Genomic DNA, 18,040 nt, shown 5'->3' on the forward strand with positions numbered 1-18,040 from the left:
ACGGAGCAACTGAGCCCGTGTGCCACAACTACTGAGCCTGTGCTCCAGGGCCCAGGAGCCCCAACTACAGAGCCCTCATGCCCTGCAGCCCCCACAATGAGAAGCTGTCACACCGCAACTACACAGTAACCTCTGCTCACCACAACCAGACAAAAGCCCCTGAAGCAGTGAAGACCCAGCACAGCCAAAATAAATAAAATTACAAATAAAGAAGTAAAGGGACCTTAGAGATGATCTCACCAAAATTCTCAAATAGGAAAGAAGGCCCCGACAGGTTAAATGATTTGTGCAAAGTCATAATCAAATTGGTGACAAAAATACGGTCTTGAGCCCACATCTCCTGGCGACCATTTAAGTGCCACTGTCCTCCACCAGCCCGTCACAGTGTCTGGACACCGTCATCCCGTTTCTCATGTCCTTCCTTCCCTTTTCCTGAAAGGCAATCTAGTGAACTAGCTAACAGCAGGGGCTGTTATTCAGCTTAGATCTGAATGGCAGCCACCTACTTCCTGAAGAGTGACCTTGAGCAAATGACTTCAGTGCTTTGTGCCTCAGTTTCTACATCTGTGAAATGGGATGGGGTGGGACGAATGAGATACAGTGAAAATAACCACTTGCTGTAAGTGTTAGCTTCATGCCTGAGCCCTCACAGAAGAGGCTGGGGTGGACTCAGAGTAGAGACAGGACCTTCAAGGCAAGAAGTTGAAAGCCATCTGATAGTCTTAGAGGAGGCCAAGGAAGACAGCTTCCTTGTTTTGGAAGCAGTCTGAAGTTTGGAGGCTGAAAGAGGAGTCGTTGGCAGTGCTTGGTTCACTCTGCCTGATGCCCCCCACACAGGCACAGCCCAGGTCTTACCTATCTTTTCCCCAGTGCCTGGAATAGGGCTGAACGCATGGCAGAGGGTACCCACTGAATCTGGGGGCAGGCGGGAAGGAAGAACCCGGGGTTAGGGGAGCAGGGACCGTGTCCAGGAAAGGAATTTCTCTTTGGGAGCCTCTTGTTCTCACTTTCCTCCCCCATCACTGTCTTCACCCACGTGGCAGATATTCAGATGCTCAGTTACAACAGTTCATAGAGTTCCTCAATTCCCCCACGTCTTATTTATTTTGCCTGCACTGCCAGGCATGTGGGCTGTTGGTTCCCGGACCAGGAATCAAATCCGCGCCCGCTGCAATGGAGTCTTAACCACTGGACCACCGGGGACTCTCCTCCATTTCTTCTTTATCACTGCTACTGTCAACTGTCCTGCTCCTCAACACGATTCCCTCTTTTTGCACCAAAGTCCCATTTGTACCCTGAGAGAGAAAGAGAGCTGCCGCAGAGGCTGGAAAACCCATGTGAGGGCGTGGCGGGGTGGGGGGCGGTTGGGGGCGGTAAGTGTGTTTACACACAGGGTGCGTGCCGTGGTCTGCTGAGCACCTGGGAGCCCAGGGCCGCCTCACGTGGCCCTTTAAATGGGTCGTTCTGTATCAGCGCCACCGCTTTCCCCAGACACAGCTTTTCCTCTGCTTTTCCTCTGCTTTTCCTCTGAATTCTGCTTCCGCCACTCCCCCCTCCCCCTGCCCCAATTCCTTTCTGCAGGGGGAAGAAATGCCACCCTCCCCCAGCTGTTCCCCCCAGGATGTGTCTGTGTGGAAGGACATGAACCAGCACAGCTGAGAAGGGAGAGGCAAGCAGGACTTCATAACGATGCCCTGTTTCCACCCCTTGCCGCCACCTGGGAAGTAGCTCTGGTGTTCTCAGAAGTTCCCACTGTGAGAGCAGACCCAGGGCCCAGGGTGGGGCGTGGGGTTGAGGAGGGGGTATTTGAGAGCAGTTTTCTTCCAGTTTGTACTTCTTTCTGCAAGTAGCCAGTGGTGGTGCAGCTGAGCCCAGTGCTCTTCCAGAAGGACATGGCTTTCTCTGGCCAACAGGGAGCTTTGGGGTCCCCTGGAGCGTGACATTTGGTAGCCCTCCTTTAAAAAGCTGTGTGCTGTTTATTGGACAGTGAAGAATGCTCATTTCACTCGCTTCCTTCTTAGAAAGGTCAGTTTCTTTTCATCAAGAGGCTACCTTTACCCAAACTAGCTCTGTGCCCAGCGATTCGGAGATGCATTAGGACAAGCCAAATGAAATTGGTATTTCTGTGGGTCAGAAGCATTTCAACCTTGGCAGTTTGATGTGGCTCAGCCTAATAGATGACATATTTTTTCTCCCTAGAATGTTAGCAAACGTAAGAGGAGAGTTCTTTTTTTTTTCTTTATTTTTATTTTATATTGGTGCTTTCAAACTGTGGTGCTGGAGAAGACTCTTGAGAGTCCCTTGGACTGCAAGGAGATCAAACCAGTCAATCGTAAAGGAAGTCAACCTTGAATATTCATTGGAAGGACTGATGCTGAAGCTGAAGCGCTGATACTTTGGCCACGTGATGCAAAGAGCCGAGTCCTTGGAAAAGACTCTGATGCTGGGAAAGATAGAAGGCAGGAGGAGGAGGAGACAACAGAGGATGAGATGGTGGATGGCATCGCTGACTCAATGGACATGAGTTTCAGCAAGCTCTGGGAGATGGTGAAGGACAGTGAAGCCTGGTGTGCTGCAGTCCATGGGGTCACAAAGAGTCGGACATAACTGAGTAACTGAGTAACAAATAGTTGATTTACAGTGTCGTATTAGTTTCAGGTGTACAGCAAAGTGATTTACTTATATATATCCTTATTCTTTTTCAGTTCTTTTCCCGTGTAAGTTATTACAGGATACTGAGTAGAGTTCCCTGCGCTGCACACCAGGCCCTTGCTGATTATTTTGTATACAGTGGTGTATATACGCTTAGTGGGCTTCCCAGATGGCACTAGTGGTAAACAATCTGCCTGCCAGTGCAGGAGACTCAGGAGACATGGGTTTGATCCCTGGGTCGGGAAGGTCCCCTGGAGTAGGAGATGGCAACCTGCTCCAGTAATCTTGCCTGGAGAGTCCCATGGACAGAGGAGTCTGGCAGGGTACTGTCAATGAGGCTGCAGAGTCAGACATGACTGAGCGGCTGAGCACATACATTTAGACTGTTGATCTTTAATTCCAAAATGAAGATTTGGTCTGTGTGTATATACCCAATAAAGCACCTCACTGGAGCAGAAGGAGAAAGAGCATGCACCTGTCAGGAAATGTGGATTTGAGGTCTGGTATTACCATCTATTATGCTGTGAGTTCCTTAACTCCTTAGGGATTCTGTTCTCTCATCGGTAATCCTTTCTTCACAAAGTAGTTGTGAGAAAGACATGAAAAAAAATGCATGTGAAAATGTCGTTTATGTGGCAGATCGTCATCCTGGGAGATCCTGTAGGTATATGTGTGTTTATATTAGTCAGTTCAGTTGCTCAGTCGTGTCCGACTCTTTGCGACCCCATGGACTGCAGCACGCCAGGCCTCCCTGTCCATCAACAACTCCCGGAGTTCACCCAGACTCATGTCTGTTGAGTTAGTGATGCCATCCAATCATCTCATCCTCTGTCGTCCCCTTCTCCTCCTGCCCTCAATCTTTCCCAGTATCAGGGTCTTTTCAATGAGTTAGCTCTTCGCATGAGGTGGCCAAAGTGTTTGAGTATCAGCTTTAACATCAGTCCTTCCAATGAACACGTAGGACTGATCTTTAGGATGGACTGGTTGGATCTCCTTGCTGTCCAAGGGACTCACAAGAGTCTTCTCCAACACCACAGTTCAAAAGTGTTTATATATATATATTTTTTCTTTCTAACAATTTGTTCCTTTATTTAGCCTGAAACTTTTTATAAAGGTAAAAAATAATTTTAAGGATGAATATCATCATCATTTTATTTGAGCTCTTTTGATTTAAATTTTATTATTTTTCTTTATTTTCTAATTGAAGGATAATTACTTTATAATATTATGTTAATTTCTGCCATACATCACCATGAATCAGCCATAGGTATACATATGTCCACTCCCTCTTGAACCTGCCTCCCTCCTCCCACCGTCCACTCCTCTAGGTTGTCACAGAGCCCTGGTTTGAGTTCCCCGAGTCATACAGCAAATTCCCAATGTCTGTTTTCGTATGGTAGTGTATATGTTTCCGTGCTTCTCTCTCGATTGGTCCCACCCCTGCCCTGGTGTCCATAAATCTGTTCTCTGTGTCTGCATCTCCATTCAGTTCAGTTCAGCTCAGTCGCTCAGTTGCTGCCCTGCGCATAGATTCACCAGTACCATCTTTCTAGATTCTATAGTGTGTCGTGTGCTTAGTCGCTCAGTCGTGTCCGAATCTTGCCACCCCATAGACTGTAGCCTGCTAGGCTCCTCTCTCCATGGGATCCTCCAGGCAAGAATACTGGAACGGGTTGCCATTTCCTTCTCCAGGGAATCTTCCAGACCCAGGAATGGAACCTGGGTCTCCTGCATTGCAGGCAGATTCTTTACCAACTGAGCTGGATCCTATGTGTATGCGTTAATATGTGATATTTGTTTTTCTCTTTTGGATTTATTTTACTCTGTGTAATAGGCTCTAGGTTCATCCACCTCATTAGCACTGACTCAAATGTGTTCCTTTTTATAGGTGAGTAATATTCCATTGTATGTATGTACCACAGCTTCTTTATCCGTTCATCTGTCAGTGGACATCCAGGTTACTTCCATGTCCTAGCTATTGTAAATAGCGCTTGAATGAACATCGGGGTGACATGTGTCTTTCTCAATTATGGTTTTCTCAGGGTGTATGCCCAGTAGTGGGATTGTTGGGTCATATGGTAGTTTTATTCCTATGTATATATTTTATACATATTCTTTAATTACAAATTCCACCGGATGTCTGCACAGGGAATAATCTGAAAATGTGTACTTTATGCTTCAGATACATAACAGAAAAATGTCGAACCCTCCTGTTCTCAGGACTGTACTTAAGTGAAAGAGTCTGCCTGAAATGAAAGCGTGTCCTATTTTTCATAAAAAAAAAAAAAAAAGCACTTTGAGTTTCAAAAAGCTTGTTTACATCTGGGGATTAAATCTAGAAAATATTTCAACAAACGATCTGGATGGCATTAAAGACCTGCAATCAGGACTTCTTATTTGAAATTCTAGAAGTATAAAGACGCACATAATTGAATAATTTATTAATTGCTTTTTGCTGCGGCCCATAGAGCAGACTTTCATTTTTAAGTATACAAGATATTTTCTTATACTTTGCCCCACTCAATAGATGTTTTTCTAAAACGTTTTGAGATCGAAATTTTCACAAATTGAACCGTACTGTCAAAGCACAGGAGAGATTGTTGTCTGAAAGTCGCAGAAGATTGCTGCGTTACAAGGTTCAGTTTATTAAGTAAAAAGCCTGCTGTAAGATTTTTACTTAATGACATCTAATTTTATCTGTGTCATGCTTTCTTGTTTCCTGTGTTGGGTTTTCTTGAAGTGATTTGACAAGAAGTTGTTTCCACTGGGGGTATGTAAAGCAGTCTGGGAACAGAACCTCCCGCCTGGGTTTCAGCCTGTGAGCTCTTAGCTGGTTGGATGAGCAAGATGCTGAGAGGCCTGGTTCCCGTCTTGTTTGCCGTTGGTGAGTTACCATCTCACCCTGCAAGGCTCTGGGAGAGAATGAAATTAAAGGGCCTGAAAAAAGTATATATTCCCCAGGGGCCTGCAGGCTTTTCAACATTTATAGCAGCAGCATGGCTGGCGCTGTGTGAGGTTTTTCCCCTTCTCCTGTTGTTTCACTGTGCTTATTTTATTGGAGAGAATAATGGGGAGGGGGCTGGGAGATGAGGCAGCTGGTGCAAAGGAGTGACTTTCTAGTTTAACCCGTCAGCTGCTGGGAGGCTGGTCACTTACTGACTGTTCACTCAGCTTTGGGGGGCAGCTGGGGGCAGCCGGCAGGGACAGACAGCACAGACAGACAGAACATAACCTTGCCTTGGAAGTGTGGGCAAACAGAGCCCTGGACTGGGAACCTTGTCAAGCTCGACCTTAACTCACTGTGACCTTGCCCTAGCCCTCCTTGACCCTCAAGTGCAGATGAGAGGGTGTGACTGGATCAGCTTGGCAGACTCCAGTATCTTCCGGAGCCAGGTATGGTGTGGTGGATGAGGCTGGCCCGGCGGGGGTGCTGGGGGGGCAGGGCAGCCATGTGGGAAAACTGGAGTTCCCTGGCTTCATCGAAGGTCATTGAGATTCTGCAGAATTTTTTTTTTTTAAGATTTTTTTTTTTTACTTTTTATACAATTTTTACAATTAATTCATTTGTTTTGTTTGGGGCTGTGCTGGGTCTTTGTTGCTGCACACAGGCTTTCTCTAGTTGTGGTGCCAGGGCTTCTCTTACTGTGGATCTTGGGCTTTAGGGCCATGGACTTCAGTAGTTACGGCACACGGGCTTAGTTTCCCCGTACCATGCGGGATCTTCCCAACCCAGGGATCGAACTCTTGTCCACTGCATTGGCAGGAGAATTCTTAACCCCTGGCTTCCAGGTTGCGCAGTGGTAAAGAATCTGCCTGCCAGCGCAAGAGATGCAGTTTCAATCCCTGGGTTGGGAAGATCCCCTGGAGGAGGCTCCTGGAGTCAGATGGACTCCCTGCCTGTGGGAGTGGCAACCCACTCTAGTATTCTTGCCTGGAGAATCCCATGGACAGAGGAGCCTGGTGGGTGAGCGTCCATGGAGTTGCAGAGTCAGACTTGACTCAGGACACAGATGTGACTTGCATACTCCTTAACCACTGGGAAGTCCATTTTTGTACAATTTTAAAATGTTACTTTGCACTTACAGTTATTACAAAATATTGCCTATATTGCCTGTGTGAAACAAATCATCCCTGAGCCTGTCTTACCCCCAGTCGTTTGCACCTTACGGTCTCCTACCCCAATCTTGCCCCTTCCACTGGTTACACTAGTTTGTTTTCTGTATCTGTGAGTCTACTTCTCTTATGTTCTATTCACTGCTGCTACTGCTGCTAAGTCACTTCAGTCGTGTCTGACTCTGTGCCACCCCAGAGACGGCAGCCCAGCAGGCTCCCCCGTCCCTGGGATTCTCCAGGCAAGAACACTGGAGTGGGTTTCCATTTCCTTCTCCAATGCATGAAAGTGAAAAGTGAAAGTAAAGTCGCTCAGTCGTGTCCGACTCTTATCGACCCCATGGACTGCAGCCTACCAGGCTCCTCCACCCATGGGATTTTCCAGGCAAGAGTGCTGGAGTGGGGTGCCATTGCCTTCTCCGGTTCTATTCACTAGTTTGTTATAGTTTTTAGATGCCACGTATAAATGATATCGTACAGTATTGGTCTTTCTCTGACTTATTTCACTTCGCAGAGATTCTGAAGTTTTAAAACCGTTCTGCAAGGCAAGCTCACTGTCTTTGCCGCAGGTCTAGATACTATCAGACATTTAGATGGATGACTCTTACTGTGTTCCAGTCTGTGTTCTTTACACATATTAATTCATTTCACCTTCGTAACAATGAGGTGGGCTATGAGATACGTACTGTTACCTCAAATTTATAAACAAGGACCCTAGGAAAAAGGAATTCTGAGTCATCCCAGGGTGATCTTGCCAGACCAAAAATACAGACGGTACTTTTTAAGGCAAATCCCAGGTTGGACCCAGAGGGGTGAGGACCTCAGCTGAAGGAGAGCGTGACCAATACATTCTAAACTTACTTTGCCCCATAGTATCAGTCAGAACTCAGGGAAAGAGACATGAGGTAAAATATCCAGAGAGCTTTTATGAGGAAAAGGGATATTAGAAGTGTTCCATGTCACTTTTTTTTTTAAGAGTGTTCAGTACATTCATATCATAGTACGATACGAATCACCATCTATCTACAGAACTCTTTCCATTTTGCAGAACTAAAACTCTATACCCTTTTAACAACAACTTCCATTCCTCTCTCCCCCACCTCCTGGACTCCTCTGTACCTCCTATAAGTGGAATCAAATGCTCTTTGTCTTTTTGGGAGTGGATTATTTCACTTAGCAGCATAATATCTTTAAGGTTCATTCCAGTTTGGGATGAGTCTTAACGTCTTTCCTTTTGAAGGCTGAGTAATATTCCACTGTGTGGCTAGCCCACCTTCTATTTCTCTGTTCATCTCTCCTTGGACCCTTGATTTGCTTCCACTTTTTTGGCTGTTGTGAATTACACTGCTGTGAATGTGGGTGTCACTTTTAAGAGAGAATGAAGAGCCGTGGGTGGACATCACAGGGAGGCAAAGCCTGGCTGGACAATGGCAGGAAGAAATTTTCCGTGATTGTAACCCCTTCCTGGGGCTGCCCCAGGAGCTGGGGAGCTCCCCGTCACAGGGGCTTCTTGGCAGGGGTGTCCCTTTGGGAGGAGATGGCCCACCAGGTGACTCCCAAGGTCCCTCCCATCCTAAGGCTTCCTCATGGAGAGGAGCTGAGGGGCTACCCAACTTCAGCCAACTGAGCCAGCTTGGACTGGGTTGCCAGATCCAATGGAAGGCACCAACTCCTGTTCTGTTCCCTGCCCCCAGCAAGAGTCCCCTGTGGGCAAACCCCAGCAGGGGACAACGTTGTCCTGCCATCTGCTTCTTAGTACAGAACATGTCAGCAAGCAGAGATCAGACTTTCCCACCTGAAGAGGGACCGTGTATCGCTCACCTCCCCCTTTTTTTTTTTTGGTTGCAGCATGTGGGATCTTTAGTTGTGGCACGTGGGATCTAGTTCCCTGACTAGGGATCAAACATGGGCCACCTACATTGGGAGCTCAGAGTCTTAGCCACTGGACTACCAGGGAAGACCCTCACTTAGCTTTTTGTGAGGAAGGACATGCTGATCATTGAGGAATAATGGGGAAGAGGGAGGCGAAGGGCAGAGAGCTGAATGTGGCAGGATTTCTGTCTTTGGGACAGCGTCCCTCCATTCCATTCGGTCCACTGAAGCTTCCATAGACATTGCTGTCCGTGCCAGTGTTCAGGAGCCCCGTCAGATTTCATGCATGGGTCCCCCTATTTCAGAGGAGTTCAAGATGTGCCCTTGAGCTGGGCCTGGGCCAGGGAGCAAAGGCAGGGGGAGGTGGGTGGGAGGAAACAGAAGCCGGGGCATCCCCACTTGCCTCCTCCCCCAAGACTGATGTTTTCCAGGGAGTTTCCGGGCTCCTTTCTGCTTCTGGGTAAATGGAAGGGAGCTTTGAAAGCACTGCAGGAGTGGCCCTCAAAGGAGCCCTGTGGCGAAGTCTTTTGTAAAGTGAACAGTCCTTTTGTAAGGTGAATAATTGTGCTCTGATTATCTGCTTTGGAGGTTCAGAGTGTTCAGAGATTCTCAGGGGAAAGAGGGATTTGTCTGAAGGCCATCTGGCCCACCCCGCTTCCAATGCTTGATTCTCTCAAGCACCCGCTCTGAGTGATGCGAAGCCCCCATGTGGACCCCTCTGTGATGGGAAACTCACCATCCCATGGATCATTCCATCTTTGGACAGCTCAGCTGATTAGAAATGGAAGCGTATCCTGAGCTTAAAAAGAAAAGTCTGTCTCTGAAGTTTTATCCATTGTCTCTGCTTACAGGTTACACTAAATATACCTTTTGCTTATGTTGACTCACTTGATAGCTGACCACAGTGAACTTGACCTCCCCCAGATCTTCTCCTCATTTGTTTCTCGAATGCAGGCTTTTGAGTTCTCCTATCGTCCTGATGGTTCTGTTTTGACTTGGCTTGCTTTGCTGGCCTGCATCGCTTTGTAACCATGAGACCTAGCAGCTGGGGCAACATTCAGATATCTATCTGTGTCGTGGAGACAGGGACTCGTGTCTCCCAGGATCTAGATTCTCTTCCTGTGTTGGTGCAGCTCCAGAGCTTTTATGACGGTACCAACCCCTAAAATGTCCAGGCTGTGCTGGTGCGATCTGGGACTGCGCCACAATCACTTCATTTAGGATTTAATAGAGATGATTTCTTTTTAAACTCCGTCTTTATTTTTATTGTACTCCAACTCTTTTAGCCTTTCCTTTGTTTACACATTTTCTTTTTTTAATTTTTAAAACTATTTATTTTTACATTTATTTGACTGTGCCAGGTCTTAGTTGAAGCATACAGGATCTTTAATTGTGGCATGCAGACTCTTAGTTGTACCATGCGGGATCTAGTTCCCTGAGCAGGGGGTGAACGCTGGCCCCCTGCATTGAGAGCATGGAGTCTTAACCACTGGGCCACCAGGAAAACCCCACTAATTTTATTTTTAAATTTATTTTTGGCCTCACTCTACAGCTTGTGGGATCTTAGTTTCCCGATCAGGGAACAAACCCAAGCCCTTGGCTGTGAAAGTGCGGAATCCTAACCACTGAACCACCAGGGAATTCCCAGAGATGACTTTTTTAAATGTCAGCTTTTCCTAGGCTGGCTACCTCTGCAGAGAAGTGGTCTGATCTGAAACTAATGAAACTCTCTCTCTTTTTTTTTTTTCCTAGAACTGGTCAGGCATGAAGTGTCAATTCAAGCTGCTGCGGATGGCTGTGGCCTTGATCTGTAGTAAGTTCTGATAGGGCTGGCTGGGGAAGGGGGGCCCTGTACCAGTCCTGGGGGATGTAGAGATGGCACAGTCCCTGCTCTTTAGGGACTTGTGGTCAAAAAGAGAAGGGAGACATGTCCACAGTGTGCAAAGAAGTGGGGGTTACAGGAGGGTCTGACCTCCAGTGCTGCTCCCTGACCTCTACTTTTCACAGACATAGACTGTGCAGAGAGGAAAGTCCACATAGAGAGGAGAGTCCACGTAGAGAGGAGAGTCCACGTAGAGAGGAGAGTCCACATGGGATAAGGCTGTAGCTCAGTGGTCAGATCAAGAAGAATAACCTTTGGGGGCTTTTATTCCTTTTGGTTTAAAAAAAATTCTGGTTTCAATATTTTTATTTAAAAATGTTTTTCCTTCCAGTTTTATTGAGATAAAATTGACACACGGCCCTGCATGAGTTACAGGTGTACAGCCTGATGATTTGACTTATATACATCACGAAATGGTTAGTACCATCAGCTTAGCAAACATCCGTCATCTCGTATAGATGCAGAATTAAAGAAATTGAAAAAAAAATTTTTTTCCTTGTGAGAGAAGTAATTTCTTAACCTTTTGGGTCACGGAGTCGATCCTTTGAGATCTCCTACTGGAAACTGAGGATTACTTTCCAGAAAAAGGCACATATGGGCAAGCTCACATGGGCGTGCACACACACACATACACACACTCTAAAACTTGCAGTTTAGCAGGCTCACGAGCTATAGCTAATCCATGAACCCTTGTGAACAGGTGTGATAAGGGCCTTCGTTGAGAGAAGCCAGTCTACCTGCAAAGGACATTTTGAGTGTGAAAGACAAGACAGGTGTTCACCAGGTAGACAGGATGCAAGAGGCCACTTCAGGTGCCGCAGAAACAAAGATGCAGAAGAGTGAAGGGTAATGGCTGGCAAGTTGGTTAACAAAACTGACCCATGAGGTTTAGGACTGTGTGTGATTGTGTAAGAGATCACTGGAGTCAGACCATGGAGGGATTTAAATGCAAAGAGAAAAACTGGGCTTCATCCCCGGATGCACTAGGAGGCCAGTGAGGGGCTTTAAATGAGGGAGATGTTTACAATTTTGAGTTTTCAGTGATTCATCAGATTGCAGTGTGGAGGGGGAGGTATGTGCAGGGGATAAGACCAGAGGCCAAGAGGCTCATTCTGAGATGGAAAGAGATGAGTCTGAACAGAATAGAGAAGAGGGACACACAAACTCTCATTCAGTTCCCAGAACATGGCTATGAAGAGCGGATTGTTTTTAGGCTCAATTTACAGGCTCAGAACATGAAGGTCACCCCCCTACAGGTGGTAGAGGCAGAATTCAGAGTGAGCCTGTGCCGTCTCTAATGCCCTGCACTTTTGCCAGGCTGGGCAGGAGCTCCGGGACTATCTCTGTCTGGGTCAGCCACTTGGTTTGTGGGGAAGAGGAAAAACTGAGCCAGAACAGAAATGGAACGGATAAGGGGCCCAGGTGGGCTCCATTTAAATCCACTTCCACATCCTTTGTACCCCATGGCTTTCAGGATCCTCTGATCTCTGTTTCCTGGATGGCGTTGGAGGATTTCTAATCCCGGAAAGGACCTTCCAGCTCTAAAACTCACAGAATCTTTGAATCAGGGTCTGGGGGCGGCAGGGGGTTGGGAGAGGCTATGGGAGGCAGTGGGCTAGGAGCTAGGGGGAGCATAGCTTCCTCATCTTCTCAGCCTGAATTTGTCTGTTTGTAAGAAAGGGAGCAGAGTCATGAGTCTTACAGTTTAAAAGAATACAACCTGGGGACTTCCCTGGTGGACCAGTGGTTAAGACTTCTCCTTCCAGTGCAGGGGCTGCAGGTTAGATCCCTGGTTGGGGAGCTAAGATCCTACATGTCTCCTGGCAAAAAAAAAAAAAAAAAAAAAAAACAGAACATAAAACAGAATTGTAACAAATTCAATAAAGACTTTAAAAAATGGTCCACATAAAAATTTTTTTAAATAAAATAATCTAACTACAAGCATTATAAAAACTAAAATGCAATTTTGGAACTGAGACCAATGTCACTCCAACCTCCCTTGTGGACTGCAGGGCCTGCAAGGGAAAGGGCAGGAAGACGCCTTGGCACCCGGGGAGGCAGGAGGAGGTAAGGATGTGTGTCCCTTGCCACTCCGTTTCTGCCATCTATTGGCCATCCCTGGGGTTGCAGGGCTCAGGCCTGGAAGCTTAGGCAATTCCCCGGGGAATGAACATCCTTGGAGGTGCTGGCATCTCTGGGGTGGTTAGGGTGGAGAGAGGCACCCTGGTTAATTAAATGGTAACCTAACAAGGTTCTTTGGGTGATAGGTAATAAAATGGCACTTAACCCTTCAAGAGAGCACGTCCCCGTTGAATTGGCCAAGCTGAGTTTGCACAAGAAGGATGGATTGGAGAGCAAGATGGGGGCATTTTAGATTCTGACATTCTAACACTTTGTTGAGATTATTTATTTCCGCTCCTTCTTTGCCCTTCTCTCCCTTCATCGCTTCCTTTCAACCATAAAAGCACCAGTTCTGAGGGTTCTCCAGGGTTTAGAGCTAGTACATGAAGACACTTAGTAGACTGTAAAGGTCTCACACATAATGAGATTCTTATTGATGTCCCAGCAGTGTAGCCTGGTATGTAGAGTCTGAGACTATACAGATGGGGGGACTGAGCCTCCAGCACTCATGACTGCAGGGGTGCAGGCCCTTTGGGCTTCTGCACAGAGCTGTCCCCTCGGCCTGAAGCGCTCTTCTTAAGGTCTTCTCTCTCTTTTTAAGATTTTTTTCTTGATACGGACTATTTCTAAAGTCTTTATTGAATTTGTTACAGTATTTTGTATTTTTGAATTTTTGGCCACGAGACCTGTGGGCTGTTAACTCCCTGCCTTGAAAGGTGAAGTTTTGACCCGTGGACCACCAGGAAGTTCTGCGTCTTCTCTTGATATTCAAGTGTCCCTCCTGTGGGAAGATTTGGCCTGATTCTCCAAACCAAACAATCCCCTTCCTGAAACACAGCCTTGATTTTAAATCACCTATTTTTTTCTTCCCGTAGGGTTTCTTTTGGGCTTCCCTGATAGCTCAGTTGGTAAAGCATCCGCCTGCAATGTAGGAGACCCCAGTTGTATTCCTGGGTTGGGAAGATCCGCTGGAGAAGGGAAAGGCTACCCACTCCAGTATTCTGGCCTTTTACCGGATTATCTTACTATGTAATTATATGCTGGTTGGTCGCCAGATTCTGTAAGCCCTGGGAGAACAGTAGTGTGTCTGCCGTCTTCATGATTATATGTCCAGTGCACACAGCAAACCGTGCTTGGCCTGTTGGGTAGTGAAAGAATTAGTGGCTGGATGACTGGGTGGCTGGCTGGAGTGCAAGACCTCTCGTTCAGCTCCCGCCCTGTGCCCTCTGGTGACCTGTCTGTGCTTCCTCCCCTTGCAGTGAGCATGGAGTTTGGACGGGCCGTGTGGCTGCGGTTCCACCCGTCAGCTTACCCTCCCTGCCCTCACCCGAGCTTTGTGGCGCACTTGGGTGGCGTGGCTGTGGGCATCACCCTGGGTGTGGTGGTCCTGAGGAACTACGAGCAGAGGCTGCAAGACCAGTCGCTGTGGTGGATTTTTGTGGCCATGTACACCGTCTTCGTGCTGTTCGCTGTCTTCTGGAACATCTTTGCCTACACCCTGCTGGACTTGAAGCTGCCGCCGCCCCCCTAAAGGCCTGAAGGACCGTGGTCCAGGAGAGGAGGGAGAAGCAGCATCAGCCAGGAGCAGCCGTATTCTTTTTCTCATCACCAGCTCAGTGAGGCCAGAGAGGAGAGGACAAGAGATGCTGGGCTGCTGTAACATTTGTGTTCAGATCTGAACAGACAGTGGAGGCCTTTTTCTGAAGGCACCCGTTGGAGGAATTGGATGTGGCTTCTGTAGTTTTTCTAGATTGTTCTGAGGACCTCGGGCCAGGGCGAAGGCCTGGGGTGACGTGAGAGTGGCTGTCCCCTCGGGCTGGGCATGTCCCATGTGTTCAGGGACACAGACTGGGTAGCAGCCTTCTCCTTCATCCGCCACCCAGAGGTGCCTAAGAGTGTAAGGAAGGCCCGCGGCTTCTAGTCATCCAGTAGCCAGGCAGGCCGTGTCCAGCCCAGAGGTCACTATGGGGCCAGGATGTGTTCCCTCCATAGCTATTGGGTATGGAGCTCTGGAGTGGAAGGGGGCCTGGTGGTGGAGGATGGTCAACTTTGGTCTCGGCTGGGGGGACCCAAGACGCCCTCCCATGCCTGTTGGTGGGCACTGGGGTGCCCACCAGTGGGGCTCTCTCTCAGGCCTGGAGAGCGCAGAGGGAGATCCTATAGCTCCAGGCTCCCCCTTCCCTGCTCCCTTGCCCTCGGGGTACCTGTGAGAGGAGCCTGAGAGGGAGGCAATAACTTTGTTCAGGGCTTCCCTAGTGGCTCGGGTGATAAAGAATCTGCCTCCTGTGCGGGAGACCCAGGTTCGATCCCTGGGTCGGGAAGATCCCCTGGAGAAAGGAATGGCTACCTACTCCAGTATTCTTGCCTGGAGAATCCCATGGACAGGGGAGCCTGGTGGGCTACAGTCCGTGGGATCACAAAGAGTCGAACAGGACTGAGCAACTTTCACTTTCACTCCCCTCCACTCCGCCCTTGCCCTCCCCACCCCCAGTGCCAGTGGGGAAGGGAAGGGTATCAGCTTCGGACTTCTCCCGGGTGCTGACGTCTCACACCAGTGTCTGGACATCCAACCCCTTTTGTTCAGGGTCTTTTCCTCCCCTTCCACTGCCCACAGCCCCCAGTGTGCCTGTCCTCTGCTTACAGAGCCAATGTTCTGGTACATGTGTATGTGTGTGTGTGTGCATGTGTGTGTGTGCACATATATGGTTTGGTGGGCAGATGCACATGTGATGGGAAAGATGATGTGAGGCCAGCTGGAGGCTGCAGAGGAAACCTGCAGAGGGCAGGGGCTGTGGGGGAGTCCGCCTGAGAGGAAGGGGACACTGAGAGATAGGAAACTCCCACCCCCTTCTTCCCCATCCCCGTTCCTCTCTGGTGCCTCCCTGAGACTCCCTGACCAGTGGGAGACATGCTGCGGTGGAGGGAGACCTCCGCCCTTCCAGGGACCTTGAGGATGCTGAGGTTTCCCTCCCCTTTGCCACGTTCTGCTCTGACTCCTGTCTAGAGGAGCCTTCCTGTCTGAAAAGATTCTGTTGTGTCTCCCTTAGGAGGGAGGGAGCTTTGGGGGTGCAGGAAAGGCTGGAGCAGGAATGTTGGGGCCTTTTGAAGTTGGGGGCACAGGGATTCCAATTCAGACAGGAAACTGCTCCTGGAGAAGAATTAGTGGGTGCTTGAGGGAATATCGCAGGCAAGGAGGACAGCCCATGGATGCTCAGAGCCGGGAGGACACATGGAGATGGTCAAATCTGCGCCCCCACCCCAAAACAAGTGGCAGAACAGGGCTGAGGCAACAATCCCCTGCAGGAGCTGGTGCCCACCCCGTGGGGAGGGTGTGGGGAGGATGGCCTTTGATGAACTGTGTCTCTTTATGCTGCCCTGGGAACTCCCTACACTGACAACCCAGAGGGCTGTGTTCCTGCAGGAATGGGGCCGCCACAAGCCTGTCAGAGCCCTTACATATGCTAAGGTCCAGAGTCAGCCAGGCCAGGTATTCACGGGTCTTGGGCCACTGTGATCACCCATAAATGGGCAGGGTCTTCCTACCCCACGACACCCCTACTCACCCCCGGGCTATGCCAAGCCCTTCCCTGTCTTGGCCCAACGATAGATTGTTCTGGTCCCCACATAGGGCTCCCGAGGTCATGCTGCACTTGTGTCAATGCTGTGCTAAGGACACCCTGGCAGGATGGCCCCGGGTGTTTGGCTGAGCCGTGCCAGTCTGTCCCTGCCAGCCATCCTCCACCCTCCTGAGGGCCAGGTGTGGTTGAAAGAGTGAGCTTCTTAGGAGAGGAGACTCTGAGCTGGAAAGGAGGCCAAGAAGACGTGGGCAAAGATGGGGGTGGGAGGGGCTCTGCTGTGGACTGCCACCCCTGCTAACCCTGAGTGATGCTGTCCCTTCTGGGAGCGACAGAGGCTGCTTGTGCTCTGCTGGGAGGCAGGGCATCGCCTCTGTCCTGGCACCTGAGCACTCTGGGATGTGGTGGAGGAAGTGGAGACACTTCTGCCTTTATCTGGTATGGTCTGGAGCTGGGGGCTTCCGCTCTCAGACGTGGGAAGACTGTGAACTGGAAGAGTCTAGAAAGCCCATCAGGGAAGCACCCAGTTCCTTCAGGGCTTCAGATGGAAGCTTGTTACTGAGGACTGCATAAGGCAGAGGTGTGGAGTCTTGCCCTGCGAGGCCTGGGATACACTAAGGGCTCCTTCTCTACACCCCGCACCGCCGGCCCCAGCTGCTCCTGGTCCACAAGCAACCTCGAAGTTCTTTGTTGTGCTCAACGCCCACCTCCGCCGCCTCTCCCGACCACCACGTCCAAGCAGGACCACGCAGTGGTGGCAGGAGTCACTTCAGACGCTCCAGATCTCCAGCCCAGGGCCGGCAGACAGCTGTCCGGTAAGGTTTACTTCTGGGGGTCTGGCTTCCTCCCGGGCAGGTCCTCTGTTCCCACATTCCCTCCTCATCCAGTATGGCCACCTGACCGGGTGCTGAGAAGCAGAGGGTGGAGAGAATCTTCAGGCTGTGGAAGGTAGTCAGCCTTTTATCCACAGGCTTCAGAGGCTGAAAACTGAAGGTTCCCCTAACAGCAGCCCCAGACTCACCCTCTCCTTACATGGAAGAGGAATCACAGAAACTCGGGAAAGGAAAACGACCTTCCAAGGAGAAATTTCATTTTAGTGACACCACTCATCATTAGTTTTTTAATTAGGAAAAGCTCCTGGATGAGACGCTTTTGCCAGCTCACAGGGTTCTCAATTTCCATGAGAACCATTCTTGCCCAGAGGATTAGGGGAGTCCATGCTCACCAAGCCTGGATCTCCCTGCAGTGTCCAGTTTCGTTTGCAAATAATGCTGATTCCCAGGTGCAGTGGAAAACCCTTTCCTGGCATCATTCATGTTCCCAGTGCTGGCCGGAAAGCTCCAATATTCCTCTGCCTTAAAAAACTGCCCAGCCCAACACCTGTCTCCCTGCCCCCAGGACTGGAGTAGGTGGAAAAAAAAAAAAACCACAAGCTGCAGTGTTTGTTTCTAAATATTTTTGTATCGTGTACATTCTGTATATTTTTGTTGTAACATATTATTTGAGCACAGATTCCATTAAAGATTTTTTTTTTTCTTTAAGTCATTGGTTATACAGTTATTCTCACCAGTTTCACCAGTTACTCGGGAAGGGCTGGCATTGGAGCCTGTTTCATCTCGGTCTGGGTTAGGGTTGGGGAGGCAGAGAGGGTGGCCAACAGTGGGGGTGGGTCTGTGATGTATGCCGTACGGATGGGGCATCCGTGCTCAGCACTGGTCTTTCCGGCTTGGTAGTTCTTAGCCTTTCTTGAATACAGTTCTTTTGAGTGGTTGATGGAAGCTATGATTATTCTTCCCATAAAAATGCACAGATAGACAATTCTATGTAT

The 18,040-nt window shown here is 49.0% G+C and overlaps 1 protein-coding gene across 2 annotated transcripts in view; it reads left to right on the forward strand.

The window, feature by feature from the left end:
- The window catches only part of RHBDL3 (rhomboid like 3), a 55,188-nt gene extending 37,476 nt beyond the window's left edge, over positions 1 to 17,712 (forward strand). For both annotated transcript variants that reach the window (XM_070390429.1, XM_070390430.1), the window contains 2 exons: positions 10,387 to 10,447; positions 13,897 to 17,712. In XM_070390429.1, coding sequence (XP_070246530.1) covers positions 10,387 to 10,447; positions 13,897 to 14,168 — 333 coding nt within the window. In that variant the 3' untranslated portion in view covers positions 14,169 to 17,712. The remainder of the gene's footprint in view (positions 1 to 10,386; positions 10,448 to 13,896) is intronic.
- Positions 17,713 to 18,040: the final 328 nt, after the last annotated feature.

Source organism: Bos mutus, chromosome 19 (genome assembly GCF_027580195.1).
Source record: "Bos mutus isolate GX-2022 chromosome 19, NWIPB_WYAK_1.1, whole genome shotgun sequence".
NCBI classification, from domain to species: Eukaryota; Metazoa; Chordata; class Mammalia; order Artiodactyla; family Bovidae; genus Bos; species Bos mutus.